The sequence below is a fragment of the Engraulis encrasicolus genome, chromosome 4, assembly GCF_034702125.1.
Source record: "Engraulis encrasicolus isolate BLACKSEA-1 chromosome 4, IST_EnEncr_1.0, whole genome shotgun sequence".
NCBI lineage: Eukaryota > Metazoa > Chordata > Actinopteri > Clupeiformes > Engraulidae > Engraulis > Engraulis encrasicolus.
This window is the reverse complement of record NC_085860.1, coordinates 47,561,885-47,581,900: the sequence shown is the minus strand read 5'-3', so window position 1 is coordinate 47,581,900 and position 20,016 is coordinate 47,561,885. Positions and strand designations below refer to the sequence as shown.

The following is a 20,016-nucleotide window of genomic DNA, read 5'->3' as shown; positions in this document are numbered from 1 at the left end:
GGCTGCTACAAGTTTTCCTTTTCATATAATTACAAGATGAACATTATCCTACTGTAGGACTCAATCTATGTACTTTTATTATTTCAAGGGTAAACCTAGGGGTTACATGCACTTTGCAATGTTAATTATGCATTTTGCTATGTTAATTAAACACTTAAAGGTGCACTGTGTAGAATGTGGCCAGAATGGGTACTGCAACTATGCTGCTCATTGAAACTGGGTTACCTATTAAAGGGGTATGCCACTATTTTGGGGCTTAATACAGTTAAAATCGTTGGCCAGGGTTTATAAAGGTGGTAACGTGTCTTATTTTTCATGTAAGCCGTTGTCTTGCTTTAAGACAAGTTAAAACAGGGAATATGTCGCTAAGCTAGTGAAAGTCAATGGATCCGTGTAGCATGCTACAATGCTACACGGATCCATTGACTTTCACTAGCTTAGCGACATATTCCCTCTTTTAACTTGTCTTAAAGCAAGACAACGCTTAACTTGAAAAATAAGACACTTTACCACCTTTATAAACCCCAGCCAACGATTTTAACTGTATTAAGCCCCAAAATAGTGGCATACCCCTTTAACAAAGTTGATCTTTTCATGACTGGATTATAAACCAGTATTTACTAGTATAACAAAAGTACAGTAAGTTTTGCAGCTCACAATATCTACAGTATTTCTGGAAATTCAAAATGGTGGACCATGGAGAGGATCCCCCTTTTCATGTATGAACAGTGCAATTTTCCCAGTCAAAATGAATACTTAGAAATAGGTGGTGGTGGTAAGTATTCATGAAAAAGATAACATTTGTGAATGAGCAGTATGAATTCTGGACACAAACTACAAAAAATATTACATGGTACACCTTTAAAGGGTATCACTCATTCGAAGAAATGAAATTTGACTCTCTGGAGTATTGAATTAATAGTAACACTGCCATATTTACTGAGTGGCTTTTCTTTTAAACTCTGTCCTACTCCCCTTCTCCTCTCCTCTTTTCTTCTCCATTGGGTCTGTCCAATTGGGTTGTATAGGATGACCGTCCGTCGGTAAAAAAAAAATGTGTTTGTTTTTCTGTAAATGCATAACCAGAGAAATGAATGGAGTTTAGTTTGAACAACTGGGTAGGATCTAGTACCTTTAGGAATATTTTGAGTGTTTATAGGGCTGGAAATCATCAGTCACACCTGGCAACCCGGCTGATGACTCAGCATTGTGTATTCGGCCTTTAAAGGGACACTGTGTGAGATTTTTAGTTATTTATTTCCTGAATTCATGCTACCCATTCACAAATGTTATCTTTTTCATGAATACTTACCACCAGCATCAAATTATAAGTATTCATTATGACTGGAAAAATTGCACTTTTCATACATGAAAAGGGGGATCTTCTCCATGGTCCGCCATTTTGAATTTCCCAAAATAGCCATTTTTAGCTGCAAAAAGGACTGTACTTGGACCATACTAGAAAATATTTCTTTATTACTTAGTAAACTTTCATGTAAAGATCAAATTTGGCAATAGAGAGCCCAGTTTCAATGAGCAGCATAGTTGCAGTACCTTTTTTGACCATTTCCTGCACAGTGTCCCTTTAAGCTTCTGCCCATCCTTTTACACCACTGACAAATTCTAGTTGTTCTATCTTGCATATCCGAGTTGCCCGATATGTACTGTATGTGCAGGCCTACTCTATCCTGGACTGAACTGAAATGGCTGTAAGACTGAAATCACTGTAAGCCTAAATTGTATACACCTTCCTGTGTTCATCTAATGAGATTACACTTGTTTAAGCCTTTCAGAAACTGTACATTTCAAACCCTTAAGCATTTCTTCTTCAACATAAACAAAACCCAATTAAAATGCTCATGTATTCAATTTAATTCAGTGGTTAGAATATGTTGCTTGTGTCCATTTAACATTGCTATGAAATATATTTCTAATAATTAAGAATACCCTAATATTTAATTAGAGACATGAAGCCACTGCCTAGAATTATTTAAAACAGATGAACGTAGTGTTTCTTTTTTATACTATGGCAGAAAAAGAACATAATAAAATGTAATATGGTGTGAAATGTACTCACATTAAGATAAAAAAAGCCACAAAAGCACTTTAACTGCCACCCATTTTTGGCATGTTAAAGGTTTAGTTGCCCATGTATTTAACATTTGTATGATACCAATCAGCTATCCATTAAATAAACATTGGTGTCACTTTGGAAGCTTCCCCAGTGTATTGTATTATAATAATACATGTTCTTGTAGAGATGAATCCATTGCTCTCGGTAACACTGCGTGAGAAATGCTAGAATGAAACCAATCCTGTTGATGTCTCCAAACGAGAAGCAATATAAAGATCACTGCTAAAAACCATCCAAAGAGTTCACATTCCAGAGTTTAGCAGTAAACATTTAAGCAGCTAATTTTTGTCATAGTGTACATATTTATATATTGCTATAATAGATGGGTCAACTAATGCTTGTTTCTCTTGTCAGCACCGATGTAAATATGTAAACCAAGTCCTGACTGAATTACAGAAATGTGATGCTGTCATTATAAGGTGAAGATGGTGCGAGGGGCACTGTGCATCACACTTCTATGTTACATGACGCTACATATACAGAGCTGTGCAGTGTACTTTACATGGCGTGGTAACTAACGATGCTATAAGGAGCTGTACTGTGCGTCTCCATCAGGCTTCCATCCACAGGCACGTGGGCTGGGGCCAGGGCTGGGTGTGGGCCCGGAGGGGGTGCACGGCGTCCGGGGTCAGGGTGGGGACGATGGGGTGAGGCGAGGACAGGGACAGGCGGGCCGCCAGCAGACCCGTGTGGACGCAGGTGTGCGTGTCCCAACCCTGGAGGATGCCCGCCATTATCCCTCCGGCGAGGCTGACACAGTGACCATGACAGAGATGGAGAGAGAGAGGGAGATGGATGGAGAGAGAGAGAGAGAGAGAGAGAGAGAGAGAGAGAGAGAGAGAGAGAGAGAGAGAGAGAGAGAGAGAGAAATGGAGATGGAGATGGAGAGGGGAGGAGGATATATTAGTGAAGGGGCATTAGGCACTCAAATAACGTCCTCACAGCTGAGATGAACTCCCACTCACTTCAAATGACAAGTAGCAACTGGTCCCCCCCTACTGGTACTGAGACGCCATTACATATGGCTTCACATGATATGCATAACCACATGGTTGTTAAAACAACACACTTCTTTTCTGCAGACGTTCATCTGTATTATATATTTTCAGTCATATCAGTGTGCTGATATATTCATAGTTTGTGACATAAACCTGTACTTTTTTGGGTGGTTGGCTGTGTGTGTATTAATGCCACTTAACACAATTACAAGTCATGCATTCCGACTCATTAATATTAATATAGTATATTAATATAGACTGCAATCAGGTCTCTAAATCAACACCAGCCAACCGGCCAAATGCTGGTGAAATTTCAGTTTGGATGTTAAAAAAGACCATATTTCCTAACCACGTTGACCCATTAGTCAGTGTTTTTTTGGCTAATAAGATTGATATCTACAAGCTGTTTTGGCTGGTGTTGAAAAGTTAATTTAGGGCCCTGACTGCAATATAATATAGCTACTATTATATACACAGGACAATATTTGGATGTTATAACAGGATGTTTGCTGTATTGGTTTGTTCCACGCACAACACGATTGGGACATTGTTCACTACATAAAATCACTCAGAGCAGCAGTAGCAGCATGCGGGTATACAGTTTCCTTTTCATCTGTTGGGCTTTTTGCCCTGCAGTTTGATGTGCGCCCCCATTCTCTACTAAAATTTGATCCACATACACAGAAGAGCAGCTTTGCCTACCTGTCACCAGCTCCAGAGACATTGACAATATCCTCCGCAGGAATGGTCAGAGCAGGGTAGTAAAAGGCACACAGACGCCCCTTCTGCGAGACAGAGAAGATATCAAACAGTCAGAAAGACCCTCTCACAACATAAACATCAAACTGGGTATCTGCGGAAGCCACTGCTGATCTTGGTCAAGAATCATTGACTGAACAATACTATGTTGAATGTTGTTGTATTTACACAATTTGGAAACACTTTATTTTAAGGGACCTTTAATCGCATGGTATAATAATGGGTAAATACAACTGGACTTACCATGTGTGTTTTTGTGTATCTATCTACATACCAAGGGCGCCTTGACCCTCAGTTCAGCCCTTTGCCTCCCTAGAAGAATTCATCACTTGGGCAAAGTATTATAAAACCACTTCATACAACATTATAGTCATTATTGTCATTATGGTATGTGCTGTAGATTGAGGTAATAACATGTACTCCAGTTGTTCCTACAGGTAACGAGTAAGTATGGTGTGAAATGTTACCAACAATTTCATCAAACTGTAAACACTATCGGCTACTTAACTGGTACTACACACTTCTAGTACATTCTGTATTCATCACCAGCGTTTATTGGTCATGCCCCCTAACACACACACACACGCACGCACGCACGCACACACGCACGCACGCACGCACGCACGCACGCACGCACGCACGCACGCACGCACGCACGCACGCACGCACGCACGCACGCACGCACGCACGCACGCACGCACGCACACACACACACACACACACACACACACACACACACACACACACACACACACACACACACACACACACACAATATGCACTTATGCCTTTACTTATCCTTGTATTATACTATACAGCACATGTTTCTATGAAAAGATTTGGGGGACAATGACATGGGTTGTTGAGGGCCTAAGAATGGGTCTTTCATTATCACAGTCCAGTCAGAATTCCTGTAGCCCTCACACTGTGCTTATGGCACTGAAGCTTAATCCAGAAGTAACAACAACAGTGTCAGCCTACAAAATACCAATGTGTCAGTCAAAAACTTAATATATCGACCTAAAACCAGCCTGAGTCCTACTGGAGACTTCCCACCCGTCTGTGTTTGACGATCTGAAGGTCCCAGGTGTAAAAGTCTAACCCAATAATTTAAACCTACTCCTGTCCTAATATCACCCCATCACCTATAGCAGTCTTGAGTCCATCTTGCCCTTACCTGTCTGTGCTTGCAGGGCTGTTTACATCAGGGTGACATCAAGGATAATAAGCCTACTCATATCCTATACCTGGGTTGGGGAACTGTTTTCATTCGAGGGGCCACTTCAGATTTTATAAAGTCCTCCGAGGGCCGTACTATGAACACAAACCATTTCTCCCTGCATTTTAGGCCTATATTGAAGGTGGCCACCTTTACAACAGACCCCACCTTCCATAGGTCCCCTGAATAATGAATATATAGCTAATTTGTATTGCAAATGTAATTTCCAAGAGTCCTTTACAAAACATGTAATATTTCATGTGAAACTACATAACATTAAAATTATATTGGGTCGTGATGACCTCAAGGGCAGTTACTAGGGCTGTAACGATATTGTATCGAACCGAGAAATCGTGATACACAGAGTCACGATACTGTATTGTGATACAAGGAGGCAGTATCGTGATAGGCCCTTTCAAAGTTTTATTACCCATTAGTCCAGAAAACAACCTTATGATTTGATGTGATAGCAGAGATGTGGACTTGTGACTTGTGACTTGGACTGACTTGTGACTTGAATCACAAATGACTCGACTTGAGACTTGACTTGCCAATATTAGGAATGACTTGTGACTTGACTCGACTTGTACGCTATTGACTTGAGACTTGACTCGACTTGACAGTTTTAGCTTGCAATGACTTGCAATAGTGCTCCAAGTCAGTGAATATATTATTATTTTTGCATTTATGTGTGAAAAAAATGCATGAAAGAAAGAAAAAATAAACAATTTATCTTTAACCATAGTCACAAACCATGCTTAAAAAAAATGTTATCAATTGTGGGTTGCATGGTAGCCGTCTGCTTGTCTGCAGCCATGGTGTTATGGTTAGGGAATTAGGCTGAAGATCACAGAGTTGCAGGTTTGAATCCCACCCTTAGACCCACCTCTCCCTACACCTCCATCCATGACTGAAGTGCCCTTGAGCAAGGCACCTAACCCCACATTGCTCCAAGGACTGTCACCAATATGTGCGTTGGATAAAAGACAAAAGTAATTTAATGAATAATTATAAACCGTGTTAAAACCATGGTTCAATTTGTAGTTAAACCTAAAACCAAAAAACAATGCCTAACCATGCTTAAAAAACTGAAATCATGGTATACCATGGTTGATTTTCGTAAGGGACATGACTGGCAATGGGTGGTAATGAATTTATGACCAAAGGTTATTGTCAATATTGCCCATAGAATACAAGATGACTTGTTATGACTTGGGAAAAAATAAGACTTGGACTTGGACTTGACTTGGCTTTGGCACGACTTGGACTTGGACTTGACTTGGTCAAATGTGTCTTAACTTGTGACTTGACTCGGACTTGATTGGAAGGACTTGAGACTTACTTGTGACTTGCAAATTAGTGACTTGGTCCCATCTCTGTGTGATAGTGTTTCCAAACTTCAGTGGCGATACATTTCAGAAATCGTGGGGTGTATTGAACCGTAGGTCAAAAATCGTGATACGAACCGAATCGTGAGTTGAGTGTATCGTTACAGCCCTAGCAGTTACAGGCCCTCGGGACACAGGTTCCCCACCCCTGTCCCGGTCCCCTGCCCTATACCAGTGTTTCCCAACCAGGGGTACATGTACCACTAGGGGTACGGGAGCACACTGCAGGGGGTACTTGTTACTTGTTGTTTTATATATAAAATGTTATTATTATAAGAAATGTATGGAGCAGTCACATCAGGACAGAAAAAGCGATACAGTATGTGAATTAGGGGTACTCATGGCACAACTAAGATGCTTAGGGGGTATGCAAGACAAAAAAGGTTGGGAAACAATGCCCTATACTACTGTATGTGTCTTGGCACTTTAGTAGCAGTCTTGAGTCCTTGCACCTCACCCGTCTGTGTTTGCGGGGCTGCAGGTTGACGGCCCCGGCCTCGTGCTCCCCACACAGCAGCACTCCCATGGGGCCGAGCGTCACCACCACACACTGCAGGTGCTCCAGCAGGGGGCGTGAGAGGGACGCCGCACAGCTCAACGCCTCCTCCAGACTCTCAGGCAGCACTGGGGAGACACACTCTGGTGATGCAAACATTCTCACTTTCGATTTTTCTCACGCTCTCTCTCCCTCTCTCTCACACACACACGCAGACACACACACACACGCACACACACACACACACACACACACACACACACACACACACACACACACACGCAGACACACACACACACGCACACACACACACACACACCAGCACACTTTCTCCAGAGGAGACAGACTATGGAGCACACTACTGACACGTCTATCTATCTATCTGTCTGTCTGTCTGTCTGTCTGTCTGTCTGTCTGTCTGTCTGTCTGTCTGTCTGTCTGTCTGTCTGTCTGTCTGTCTGTCTGTCTGCCCGTCTGTCTGTCTGTCTGTCTGTCTGTCTGTCTGTCTGTCTGTCTGTCTGTCTGTCTGTCTAAAATAGATCTTGAGGTGTACAGGAAATACAGAGTATGGTCAGTACACTGCCCTAGACTAGAATAGAATAGAATAGAATTTTCAACTTCATCCGTAGAATTATTTTTTACTCTATGCTACTGTTTAGGAGTCAGTCAAGTACTGATTCCACAGAAGCCTGCTTGGTACTTCATTAAAAGGGAAGTGCAGTAAAACCATATTGAAATCACAAGAGGTTTAATAATAAAGTGGCTTGAAAATCCCCCCAAACATTTTCAAGAACATACAAACAAACTGACATACGCTACAGGTCCACATTACATTATGGCAAACAACAAGAGCAATTGCTTCTGTACAGCCACACCAGATACTTTAAAATGTATACATTCACAGTGCATGAATGCATTCCCAGTTGTGAGAACAGTGTTTCTGATGTAAAGTGGCAAAGTTGCTTATTTGTCAGTCTCACAATCTGTATGCCTTCACAAGATGTACTTCCCATGTCTCTATCTGCATGCGTGTGCGCACTGTCATCAGATAACAATTATGTGCAAACACAAGTGCATGCAAGAGAGAGAGAGAAATAGACAGACAGACGAAGAAAGAGAGAGAGAAGGGAAAAAACGTGTCTACCTGGGGGTGTAGGCAGGCCGAGAGTGTGGTTCATGGTGCAGAGCTCAGCAAGGTTTGGGGAGGTGTAGGTCAGCGCCTTCCAGCTGTCGCACAGGAAAGGCTTGCTCGCTTTATCTGCGTCTGTGGGCTCAAACCACACTGCAACACGCAGGAATAAACCGGCAGGGAGATGAGTATCTGAAACTAGCTCAACTCAGCTCAAATCTGATTCCGTACAAGCGCAGTTAGTCAACTGAAGCTGACGTGTATTACACAACAGTATGCATAAAAGAGAGAGTATTAAGGTGAATGAGCATGTTTAACACCTGCTTTCACTGGTTATACTATGGCTCCCCATTTATACTCATATTCAATGTAGGATTTGAAATAATGTAGTAGTATTTTGTATAACATTGCATCATGATGCTTTTACTATGTGTACAGCACATTCATATTTGGGATGACTTTTGACATCAACTTTTACTTGAGATCAGCGCAGGGCAACATTGGCCCATTTCAGATGTTTGTACCTGGTACTGAGTGCTTCTTGGCCACAGAGCAGACATATTTGATGGTGGATGCGGGGATGTTTCCATCAACACACACCAGGGAGGCGAAAGACAGCTGCTCCTCAAAATGGGACACCTACACAGGAGACACATTTCAGATGGTGAAAATGAATACAGTTGTCAAAACTCCATTTCACAAGTGAAAACCCGGCCTACGCCTCTGAACCCGGCCTACGGCACTGGGCTGCTATGCGGGCTGCACCGGTTCGATTACGGCCCAGGTTAATTGCAGATCCTTCCCCTTCTCTCTCTCCCGTTCACTTCTTCTCAGACTGTCATATCAGAAAAATAGAGGCCTAAAAAGCTAAAAAGTTCCCTTCCATCACAACTGCTCAGCCTTTTTAGAGTACTTATTAAAATCAGCTGATATCAGAGCTGGGTGGATCAAATCTATGGCAGTGTTTTTGCTTTCTAATCTAGGATTGATTGACACCCCTGGAAATTAACCTGTTCACTCACTGTACACATCTTGCTGATATGCCAGACTCAAAACGAACGCGACTGCATGTCTTTTCTCTTTCTCTTCAGAGAGCATTCTCTCATCACAACACTTAACTCTATGACCTTGACCTACATCTTCAGAAACTGTGACTCCTTGTAATTACTGCAATGTGTTTGCTACTTTTCAACTGTATTCTACTTTTCACTTGTAGTTCACTTTGGATAAGAATCATCATACAGTACATCAGGTTCATTGAGGCTTACTCACATACTGTTCCTTGATTTGCTGGTGGATGTCCATGTCACCCAGTCCCAGGCTGAGGTCCCCAGTCTCAGTGATAACAGCACAGTACGTGGCTGTCCGCTGGTCCCTCATCTTGGCTACTCCACTGGTGTTCTGGGTGACAGGCATGGGGATGAAATCAAACAATAACAATCACCTGTGCCCCCTGTGCTCATCACATCACATGAATGCATGTACAGTAAACAAACACACCCAGACCCAGACCCAGACCCAGACCCACACACACACACACACACACACACACACAGTATGTACTGTATGTATGTATGTATGTATGTATGTATGTATGTATGTATGTATGTACTGTATGTATGTATGTAGGTATTAGGGCTGTAACAATATTGATATCGAACCGAGAAATCGTGATACACAGAGTCATGACACTGTATCGCGATACAAGGAGGCAGTATTGTGATACGCCCTAGTAACATTTGATAGTCATCAGCCCAAAAAACAACCACATGATATGAAGTGATAGTGCTTCCAAGCATCATCATTATTATATAGAAGCTTTTTAAGCCTCTTGTAATCTATTCTACCTATAAACTATCATAGTTTTCATTCATAAAGTTTATAATGTTGGCAAATGTGAAATCGTGGGGTGTATCGAACCGTAGGTCATGAATCGTGATACAAACGAATCTTGAGTTGAGTGTATCGTTACAGCCCTAGTATGTATGTATGCATGTATGTATGTATATACCGTATGTATGTATGTACAGTATGTCTTGGGTGTATACAGAGAAGTCAAGATGGTCCCTGACCTGTCTGTGACATGCTATGCTATCCATCTTACTACTGTGTGGAGGATCAGGTCGCAAAAAAAATTCCATTTGGGGATTAATATACTCAACTCAACTCAACTCAATAAGTGCCCTTTTCCACTAAAACCAGATCAGATTGTCTTTCCCACACATACAGTACATACCATGTGTTTGCAGTAGTTGAACACCGCATCACCATGGGAGTCTGCTCCCACTGCAGAGATGAAGAGGCTCTGCTGGCCCAGACGACTCAAACAATCTAAACATTTGTAACAAATCGCATACATATTCAAATTAATAAATGGTTAACAACACAATGCTTTAATGCTTATGTTGCACAGATAATACTGTTAGTAGAGAAAGTGCGCTCAACTCCGAAAAGTTTCTTACAAGGTCTTTGGGTGCGAGCAAACAGCAAAGTTCATGTATGGTAAAAAAGCAAGACGCTGAAGAAGGCTTAGGCCGAAACGTCTGTCTGCCATGCTAACCCAGTATTAAAATGACAAGAAACTGATCCGGGAGTGCGGCTTTTTTACCGCACAGATAATACTGACCAGCAATATTTCTACCCACTCCTCCAAATGACTGGCACACACTTCCTGGATTTGTCTGTCCAAACTGGAGGAATAAAATAAAATATTTAGCAGAAGTTGCACAGACCCTGTCAGGAATGAACACAAAAAAGCAAATGCACACTGATTTTAGGTTTCAATTTTACTGTATTACAGATTCCGTACCAGTAACGTTTTTGTTTTGCCTTTTGCAAGGAAGTCTACATTGATTCCGCCAACAACCACCTGCAAACAGAAAGCAGACTTTTGAGTGATCTTATACTTCTTACTTGCATACAATCCTGTAACATGTAACATGTGTCCATTTTACTGTGAGGTAATATCAGCAGACAATGAAATGGACATGATCAGATACACTGCAGTGGTTTGATTTTCTTTAGGGGACCCCTTTTGGACCTAAGATAAATATTTGAAGGGTAATGAGTGTGTGATTGACAAGCTGATTGCTTTCTGATGACTGAGTCTCCGATGATGCATCTGTTGACAACATACGGCACACGCTTCTGTGTTTCCGCGGTTGTGTTGAAAACCGTATTTAGCCTTCATGATCCCATACTAGCAATATGTACAAATGCCTGCGACCCACTTTGGGGTTGTTGTGACCCACATTTAGGGAACCACTGAGATGTAGTGGAGATATACAGTGGTACTCACGACATTGGGGTCATGACCCTTCTCCTTCTTGTCATTTCTTCTCTGGAGGCGAGTCTTCCTCTGCTTGCGCTCCGACAGTGCAGAGGCAATCTGGCTGCCCACCTTGGCGTTATTATGAATCAGAGCTATGTCTGTTTTACACATGTAAGGATTTGCAGAAAAGAAGTAGCACACACACACCAAACAATATTTCTAATGCTCTGGCTAAAATGAACCTGGCTCTTGATAGATTTACTGTATGTTTCCGCTCAGCTTTTGCAAGTTACAAGGCAGAACCACGTTCATCTGGTTAGAGATGGGGTTTTAAGATAAAATGGAGTAAATAGTCAGAACAAAACAACAGTGCTGTAGCTCTGTATACACTGATGATGTATTGAGCTACGATGCAATTACAGTGATGTCTCAGCCTGTGGCTGCTGGAGAGGTGTACTGTGTAGGATGGTGGCCAGAGTAGGTATTGCAACTATGCTGCTCATTGAAACAGTGCTGCCTATTGCCAAATTTATAAATTCATGAATATTTACTAAATTATAAATTAATATGCACTAGTATGACCAAATTACAATAAGCTTTGCATCTGATAATGTCTATTTCTGGAAATTCAAAATGGCGCACATCAGGAAGATCCACCTTTTCCTGTATGAAAAGTGCCATTTTTCCATTCATAATGAATACTTAAAATTTGATGGTGGTCATGAAAAAGGATGAGCAGCGTGACTTCTGGAAAGAAACTGCCTTAAAAAATGTACACAGTGCACCTTTAAAAATGACTACTTTAAATACAACGTAACCTTGTTTTGAACACAGCACTAAACCTATGTTCTGTTTCCTGTCATCAAAAGCTTGTAAATAAAGTCAGAATGAAACTCTCGCACAGAATTGATGTTTGTGTTTGGTGGGGTACTTTGTAGTGACTCAGGTAAAAAAAAGTAAAAACCAACTTCCAACATGCAGTAGTTACCATTACAAAGACAAAGTACACTACAGTGACCCCACCACATAATTCTGCAAGGCTACATAATAACTATTACGCGTGATCATCTAGCAGCCAAGAAATGCAAAGTTTGTGTTTTGGATACTAGCTTGAAGGGATTTTCCTTTGGTGAGTTCATTTACCGTCTGTAAAATAAAAGGTGTCACGTCTCGTCCTTTAATACCTTTTGAGCTGCAAATATGAAAGACAAAAGTAGTGAGTTTGGGTTTTGATGTACTTTAAAGATCTTCAGCCTGGGACAAGACAATAAAGTTCTTTCGCAAAAGACATGACCGCTCTATGACATTCTGATAAGGTGATCTGATAACATGATCAGGGGACTTCACAGGACATAAGAGGCGTGCAAAACACCACTCAGGGACAGTCAAACAGTCTTCATCTCAGAAGGATCTTGACATGAAACAAACCAGACATGAAGATGAGTCACACCACCTGATCCTGGACTAACTAACTGACCAAAAGCTCTCGTCATATTCAGAAACTTCAAAGCCAGAATCAGCTCTACCAATCAAATGTACTCAGTAAACTCTGGCAGATATTATTTCTACTCTTTAGAGATATTATTTCCACTCTACATGGCTCGACGTCATTCTGTAGAATTTCCCATTCACTTGAAAGGGGCTCCCCAACGTTAAGACGTCTGTCATTTCTGAGTAAGAGACGTGTTGGTTCATAACAGACCGCTCTCAATGGCAACGGACAGAATGTCTGTCACCTAGTGACGTCAGCTGATTTTGGCACTTGAAAAACTGCAGAACTCTGCAAAATGTGCAGTGTCTAGGCCATGTTGTCATAATTATAATGAAATACAGGAAGAAAACAGACTGTATATGCACTTTGAAGTGGAATCATGCGCATGAACTATCGAAAATTAAACATCATACCGTCGCCATTTCAAACAAAGACTCTATGTGCACCCAAGTTGAATGCTTGCGACAGAGAAGCGTCTAACATGCTCGCAATAATCTGGTATAGTTAGGGAAGGGAGAGTACAGGGCTAGGACATCTACTCAATGTACTCAATCTAAAGTAGCCTAAGTCATTTAATAAGCGGGATAACATTTATCAAGGCGTTATCTGTCGTGGAATAGCGCACTTCATTGAGGTCAAGAACCCTCTGCTTCGTGTCGGGGTCCTGCCTCTCTCTGTGGTGCGCTATTCCTTCTCGCCAAATGTTATCCATTATATATCCTACATGTAACAGTTAATAATATAAATACAGTACTGAATAATATACAATATACAGTAGAACAATATAACATGATGGTGAGTATATAGTATATATAGTAAGACTATAAAAGTGTATTAGTGTCAGCTTAAACTAAAATAAGCCATAAAACATGATTTAAGGATCACATGGCCAAGCACGACTTGAAACATGTTATTGCGACCCACCTGGCCTCGGCTAGAGCTCTCTGGATGGCGTCCTCTATTTCTCCTCCCGTGGCAGAGTGCTCCTGAGGGATAGGCACTGCCAACAGCAGCCCACTCTGCAGGCCGAGGGAGAGGGTGCCCGCTGCAACAGAGAACACATGTGACACTTAGGCCTATAATACGTTTATCCTCCATCTTGTGTGCATGCCTTTTTTTATTGGACATGGAAATCCACCTATGCCTTTTTTAAGATTTCTGTGATTCCCAGAGACAGAGGACTTGCACACAACGGGATCGCAGGTGCAAATCCACCACTTGACTGTAGCACCACTGGGAATGGTACCATGCCCACACATGCCACCTGAGTGCCATTGATTGGTTCATGGAATTCAGGGATCCTCAATTACAGTATGTGATTGGTTAAACACCACTGAAAAAAGACTCAGTTCCGTTGTGTATACTTTGTGTGTGCTGGACTCGGGAATCACAATGACCAATAGGTGCAAAATTCATGGATGATTCATGGATGGTATTACCGCAACAGACTGGCGTGTGGGCAACAGACTTGCCTATGAGTTCAGCAGCCTCCTGTGGATTGGCCACATGGTAGGGAGAGGAGTAGCCACTCTGAGAAGTGAAGAATGCTGGAAAGTTTTTGGAGTCTCCATATGTGGCCACACAAACTCCCTGTGTTTCCTATAGAGGGTATTGCACGAAAATACTGACATCAGACAAAATAATGTATATCCATATGATGATATGATTATATACCATATGATGGTATATCAATATGATGACAAAGCGATCCAGATTGACAAATGATGTAAAATCTGAAAAAACTAAAATGTAGCAATGTAGCATTATGTGTGATACTTTGAGTCTCCTGATGCTGAGGTTTACAGTAGCGTAGCTTGTTTAGATTACTGAAGAAACTTGCAAATTAAATTTTCAATACGGCAACAGTCACAAACCAAAAACTCCAGGGTACGACCAATGTCCAAGATGGACTTCACCCCTGCGGAGATCACAGCGATCGGTGTCCGACCAAGCTCTGTGAGATCAGCACTTATATCTAAAGCTGCAGAGAGAGAGAGTGGCAAGGTTTTATAACAATGGTTTCAGCTACATGGTACATTTCATTCTGGAACAACTCAATTTAATTCCCAATAAAACCTAATTCCACTTTGAAAACATCCTGCAAACACTTCACAATATGGAATTAAATGAAACTGCAACGTAAACTTGAGTGAACTATTTCATTCTTCACTGGGGGCTGCCCCCTTGCACAGGTGAGGCATACATGTAATTTTGTTGTGTGCATTGTGCACTTGTGTGCTGTGGAGTGATGTGTCACAATGACAATGGGAGTTAGCCTTTCCCAGGTGGTGTTTTATTATATTCAGCAGATGCTTTCATCCAAAGCGAATTACCAAGAGATCATACATTGCAAATACAGTGAGGGGGAATGCAGAGCACAGCAGCAAACCAAGTGCAGCAACACACAAAGTGTGGGGAACAAATATCATGGTAGTAAGTAAATAGATGGCAGACATAAATATCATACATAGCACAACGCATACATAGACAGATTACCAACGAACAGTTATCTATAAAAGAAGTTCCAGTACAGTAAACTTAAACTTACTGTTTTCTCCATCTCTGTGCACCCCTCCGATCCCGCCAGTTACAAACACAGGAATGCCAGCTTTATGGGCTGCAATCATAGTACCAGACACTGTCGTCCCTCCAGACAAACCCTACAGATTGATGTGACAAAACCGTAGAAACCACATGCAAATAAACTTGTCTACAACATAAAAAAATCAACTTAAAATATCCAGGTTAGTGAGACATGGGCTACACTACAATCTCCTCTGACTGATATGGGTCATTTCACGTGAAATCAGACACTTTGGGACCCGACCGATCCGGATTTCAATCATACTTGGTGTGCCTTTTTAGTAGCAAGGTAGCACCCCAGAACTGCATTGGTTTGAATCTGACACTAATATTAAGGGAGAAACAGACTAGGAAAGGTTCACATGTGAGGGTAGGACACTATACATTCAGCCTTGAATATACCAGTCAGTGTTAGTCACAAAAAGATGCCTGTGGTGTTGTTTGAAAGCTCTTTTCTGGCTCTACATATTACACAATCAGCTTGGAATACAACAACTCTCAGAATATGAATTATGATCAATTGAAAAATTTTAAATTGAATATCTAAAAAAGCTATATTTTAAAATGGCCAGTTCCTTGTCCAAACGTAGCTGGCAATGTCATGAGCAACTCCTCAAATGCTGGTGTTTGGTTCGTTATTCATTTCAGAGAGAATTTGACTCACAAATATGGCATCATACAGACCACTTACTAATAATATGGTAATACCGTAGTAGCATCACATGACAAAACAAAAACAAAACAAAAATGGTCAGTGTCCATGGTCCCAGGTTTCAGAAACTTAGGCAGATGTCCATTTATACACACCAAATGATGATATGTGAATGTTTGAACATTCCTTCTCTGTGTACCTATGCCATCTTCCCTTTACCGTACTTTAAAGAGATAATCAATGGCTACACTCTCATTTTGTACTCTACCAGTGCATTTGAGGCAGCAGCTGTGTCTTTTGTAGATAATGTATTAGTACGTCCCGTTGCAGTTACAGGTTCCACTACCAGAAGCACATCCTGATGATCCATGACAAGTCTATCTGGTCTGAAGGGAAAAGTGAGGGGTGGAGATGGTCCATGAGGATGCAGGAAGTTCAGTTTCACCTCTCCAGTGCTCGGCATACATTCCTCAACACATGCTAGCCACCAGTTGCCATCATATACAGCTACAACATACCCTTTGATGCTTGAAAATGTAACACATTCCTTTACTGAGCTCACTCTTTCAACTCTGCCTTCTCTGAATGCTGAAAATGGCCTAACTTCCACTGTGTCCATTGAAAATGGGCAGAAGCTGTGTAGTTTTTGAGTACCTGGACTAGTTCTTGCAGATTCAAACCTCTTCCAACAGGTTCTCAGCTTCATGATGGTGCATCTCTCTCAAGAACATCTATTGCCAGTTTGCCACAACAGAGATGTACCATCATGAAGCTGAGAACCTGTTGAAAAGGTTGGAATCTGCAAGAACTAGTCCAGGTACTCAAAAACTACACAGCTTCTGCCCATTGTCAATGGACACAGTGGAAGTTAGGCCATTTTCAGCATTCAGAGAAGGCAGAGTTGAAAGAGTGAGCTCAGTAAAGGAATGTGTTACATTTTCAAGCATCAAAGGGTATGTTGTAGCTGTATATGATGGCAACTGGTGGCTAGCATGTGTTGAGGAATGTATGCCGAGCACTGGAGAGGTGAAACTGAACTTCCTGCATCCTCATGGACCATCTCCATCCTTCGCTTTTCCCTTCAGACTAGATAGACTTGTCATGGATCATCAATATCTGCTTCTGGTAGTGGAACCTGTAACTGCAACCGGACGTACTTATACATTATCTACAAAAGACACAGCTGCTGCTTCGAATGCACTGGTAGAGTACAAAATGAGAGTGTAGCCATTGATTATCTCTTTAAAGTACGGTAAAGGGAGGATGGCACAGGTATACAGAGAAGGAATGTTCAAACATTCACATATCATCATTTGGTGTGTATAAATGGACATCTGCCTTAGTTTCTGAAACCTGGGACCATGGACACTGACCATTTTTGTTTTGTTTTTGTTTTGTCATGTGATGCTACTATGGTATTACCATATTATTAGTAAGTGGTCTGTATGATGCCATATTTGTGAGTCAAATTCTCTCTAAAATGAATAAAGAACCAAACACCAGCATTTGAGGTGTTGCTAATGACATTGCCGGCTACGTTTGGACAAGGAACTGGCCATTTTAAAATATAGCTTTTTTAGATATTCAATTTTTAATTTTTCAATTGATCATAATTCATATTCTGAGAGTTGTTGTATTCCAAGCTGATTGTGTAATATGTAGAGCCAGAAAAGAGCTTTCAAACAACACCACAGGCATCTTTTTGTGACTAACACTGACTGGTATATTCAAGGCTGAATGTATAGTGTCCTACCCTCACATGTGAACCTTTCCTAGTCTGTTTCTCCCTTAATATTAGTGTCAGATTCAAACCAATGCAGTTCTGGGGTGCTACCTTGCTACTAAAAAGGCACACCAAGTATGATTGAAATCTGGGTCGGTCGGGTCCCAAAGTGTCTGATTTCACGTGAAATGACCCATATACCTAGTACGTAGAATCTCTCTCTGCAGTGAATTGCCCCAATATAGGTCCAATGGTGTAGCTGGGCAAGCCAAACAACAACATGAAATGTATAGTCTGGGCTCGCACCATAGACAAAGTTATGAAACCAACAGCGGTTCAAACTACGTCCTCACTGTGCTAAGTCCACTGCAATGACTGGCTACACAGATCCAAAACTAGATAGTATTGTAAGGCCAGATCCATGGCCCAGCTACAAGCTATGGTGACACAGGTTAGGCCAACCTGGCATGCAAAAAGCATATTCTGCTGGTAGGGTTGGTCTAGTTTACTAAGCTACTAATGATGGAAATCTTGGAAAGAACACGTTTTGTATAAATCTGTGTGCAGATATTTTTTTCCAAACTGTTGATGGGTGTTTTTCTCGGGCACCTTGTACTGACTTGATTTACAACTTCTCGGACACCCACCTTGCTGATGACATAAGGCAGGTCTCTGCGGGACACCTTGAGGGAGGTCTTGCTCTGGGCAAGGAAGTCCAGCTCCTCTGAGGAGAGGCCCACGTGCACCCTCCCCTCCAGCACCCCTACCGTGGCAGGGAGAGCACCCTGCTCCCTCACAATAGCCTCCACCTCTTTAGCTGTGCTGGGACATGCCGGTAGCACACACACACAGAACACACACGCAAGTGCCACGACCAAACACGCACGCACACACACAGACAGACAATGTCACCTAAGTGTGGAAGCAACATTAATAACCAAAGTGCACTCCTACAGGTCATCTTTACAGTCTGAACCTGAAAATCTTGCAGAAGTATTATGCAGTTTTTACATGATTCATATCATAATAGCCTACATACTCTTAAATTAATCAGTATCGCCACTTCAGAGACTTGGGAGAATCTGATTATGGGGATGGGCCTACTACAGAAACATGTTGCTGTTGATACATGTTTGACCCACAGACATATAATATCGGTTTAATATAGGTCTGTGGTTTGACCCACCTCAGGTTGTGTGGGTATGGCATGCCATGCGTGATGATGGTGCTCTCTAGCGCCACCACCGGTCGACCCTCCGCCACTGCCTGAGATACCGCTGGGTGGACACTGAATGGACCATCTGTGTGCATTCGGCAAAGCTGCATCAATGCTGCATCACCATTCACCGTAAGTGATTGTGAGGTGTTTTTCAATAGCCTATTCCTTTCTCTCACCTTGAAGGCCACATTTGCAAGGAGATGTTGAAATACACCGCCGTAGATATTTAGACAGTCTGCCCAGCATGTTTTCTTGATCGGGATAACCTGGTCACGCCGACTGAGATATTTTTTAACATATAACAGTTAGAAAATGTTCACTTCTAAGCCTGCCACACAACAAGATGGCTTTATTAATTCCCTCCCAGTAGCAGGCCAGCCTCAGACCATTTGCATGCCCCAGTAAACTTGAAACACTAACAAAACAGGGGCAGTGTCGCCCGAATAGAATACCAATAATGTCGGATGCACTGAGGAAACATTCCACATTTTCATTTCAGAACTCAACTGGAAAGTGTCGATGATAAAGTAATCGTGGTCCAGGTAAGGTCATCTCTTTTAATATAACATGATGTATGCAATCACTGCCCATAGAATACCTGCCCTCAAATCAAACTTCTAAAGCCAAAGAAACAAAAAGCCTATATGCAATACACCGAGTGTCTAATGCACAGTGCATGCTGGAATGTTTGGAATGAAACAATGTCATCGGCAAAGGCCTGTGCCATTTCTCCGGATTGCTTTCATACATTTGGCTACATTTCTTTATACGAAGTGTTACTGGCGCTTAATGGTTTTATATCGGTGTAAGATCTACTCCAGTAGGTAAAATGCTCAAAAGAGCTCAACTTGCTTACCTCCCGCTGTGTACCAAACAAGTTACACTTTGACCCTAGACTGTTGGTCATTTCGACGTTTGCACATCTGAGTTTGCGCTGAGTACTTATCAGGTGA

At 41.8% G+C, this 20,016-nt stretch overlaps 1 protein-coding gene across 1 annotated transcript; it reads right to left on the bottom strand.

Moving 5' to 3' along the window:
* Positions 1-1,848: 1,848 nt before the first annotated feature.
* zgc:136858 (uncharacterized protein LOC678543 homolog) lies at positions 1,849-19,941 on the bottom strand. Its single transcript, XM_063196223.1, has 19 exons — positions 19,920-19,941; positions 19,240-19,342; positions 19,031-19,145; positions 18,492-18,666; positions 15,435-15,546; positions 14,761-14,867; positions 14,359-14,485; positions 13,811-13,931; positions 12,501-12,586; positions 11,422-11,552; positions 10,933-10,992; positions 10,750-10,813; positions 10,360-10,454; positions 9,396-9,524; positions 8,648-8,762; positions 8,139-8,276; positions 6,956-7,122; positions 3,835-3,917; positions 1,849-2,884 (listed from the first exon to the last, which is right to left on the bottom strand). Exons 2-19 carry the CDS (start codon positions 19,307-19,309, stop codon positions 2,686-2,688), a joined length of 2,094 nt encoding a protein of 697 aa, XP_063052293.1. The 5' UTR covers positions 19,310-19,342; positions 19,920-19,941; the 3' UTR covers positions 1,849-2,685.
* Between the last annotated feature and the right edge of the window lie 75 nt (positions 19,942-20,016).